This window comes from Geospiza fortis, unplaced genomic scaffold, assembly GCF_000277835.1.
Source record: "Geospiza fortis unplaced genomic scaffold, GeoFor_1.0 scaffold1532, whole genome shotgun sequence".
In the NCBI taxonomy this organism is placed as follows: Eukaryota; Metazoa; Chordata; class Aves; order Passeriformes; family Thraupidae; genus Geospiza; species Geospiza fortis.
In genome coordinates this window covers 355,224-356,459 of record NW_005054627.1, presented here as the reverse complement: position 1 = coordinate 356,459, position 1,236 = coordinate 355,224, and the positions used below count along the sequence as shown (strand labels likewise).

Here is a 1,236-nt window from a genome sequence, read left to right as displayed (position 1 = left end):
GGGCGGAGAGGCCCCGCCTTTGGGGGGAAAAGGGGTGGGGGGCCCCGGATCCGCCACGCTGGCTGGGAGGGCGGTGTGGGGCTGCTCCCCGTCCTGCTTGTCCCTGTCCCCATTCCAATCTGTGCCTCTGTCCCTACCGTGCTTGTCCCCCTCTTGTCTGTCCCCGTCCTGCCCCAGCCTCATCCTGCCTGTCCCTGCCCCTTTCCTCGTTATCTCCTGGCCCCATCCTGCGCTGTCCTCAGCCTCATCCTGCCTGCCCGCTCCTGTCTGTCCCCATTTTGCCTTCTGTCCTTATCTGGCCCCATCCTGCCTGTCCCCATTCCATCTTGGCCCCATCCTGCCCATCCCTGCCCACATCCTGCCTGTGCCCATCTCGATTTGACCTTCTGCCCATCCCGTCTGCCCCCTCCCGCCTCTCCGTGCACAGAACAGCACCAGGATGGAGCGGGAGGTGCCGTGCTTGGGGCCATCCCGCATCTTTCTGGGGCAGGGCCAGCCCCGTTGGGATTTTCCCTGTATGGGCTGGATTCCACGTGTTTTGGGAGAATTTTATTTGACAGCAGCACGGGGATGTGAGGTCTCTGTCACTGTCGGGACGCTACAGCCTGTTCCCTGTGGAGCAGAACGAAACACTCCCCAACACTCCTCTCCCCTCGCCCCCAGTCAAGATTCGAGCGCTTTTGCCCAGGGGGCAGGGAGAAACTCAGTCTAAAGCAGTCAAGTGAAGAAAGCAGGATAAAAAATGGTAGGTAAAAACTGGGAATCCTCTGCCACCTGCAGGAACACAGGAACTGGAATATTTTTGACTAAACCAAGATTCCTGGGTACTTTTTCCTTAGGGAATCAGCTGCTCTTGCTGGCACCTTCTGCTTTTCAGCTGCTACCAGGTGAAAAATGCTGATTTTTGGAGAAGCAGCGGCATTTCATGTGCTGTGCTGGCATCCCCCTTGGCCAAGCCAGAGCAGATCCTCTCTCCACTGCCGCAGGTCACCGACAACATTTGACGGGTGATTAAAAGACATAATAAAATAAAAGCTACACGCTGTGTACAGGATGCAATGTCCCGGTGAGGTCTCGGCACTGCCGCGCTCGCTGGAGCGCTCAGGAGCGGCCGCGCTGCCTAAAACGCGTCTGTTTTAGGAATCCTTGGGCTCCTGCTCGCCGGAGGGCTCCAGGGTGAAGAGGCAGAAGGCGATTTCCTCGCAGGCGCTGCTGGCGCCGCACTCGAACAAGCAG

General features: G+C 58.6%; 2 protein-coding genes across 2 annotated transcripts in view; both read right to left on the bottom strand.

Annotated features, from left to right (window-relative positions):
- Positions 1-477, bottom strand: part of P4HA3 (prolyl 4-hydroxylase subunit alpha 3) — a 5,704-nt gene extending 5,227 nt beyond the window's left edge. Inside the window, exon 1 of the mRNA XM_031064780.1 lies at positions 436-477. Within this exon, the coding sequence (XP_030920640.1) occupies positions 436-477 (42 nt within the window). The remainder of the gene's footprint in view (positions 1-435) is intronic.
- A 659-nt stretch (positions 478-1,136) lies between these two features.
- Positions 1,137-1,236, bottom strand: part of NEU3 (neuraminidase 3) — a 3,545-nt gene continuing 3,445 nt past the window's right edge. Inside the window, exon 5 of the mRNA XM_031064779.1 lies at positions 1,137-1,223. Coding sequence (XP_030920639.1) covers positions 1,137-1,223 — 87 coding nt within the window. The remainder of the gene's footprint in view (positions 1,224-1,236) is intronic.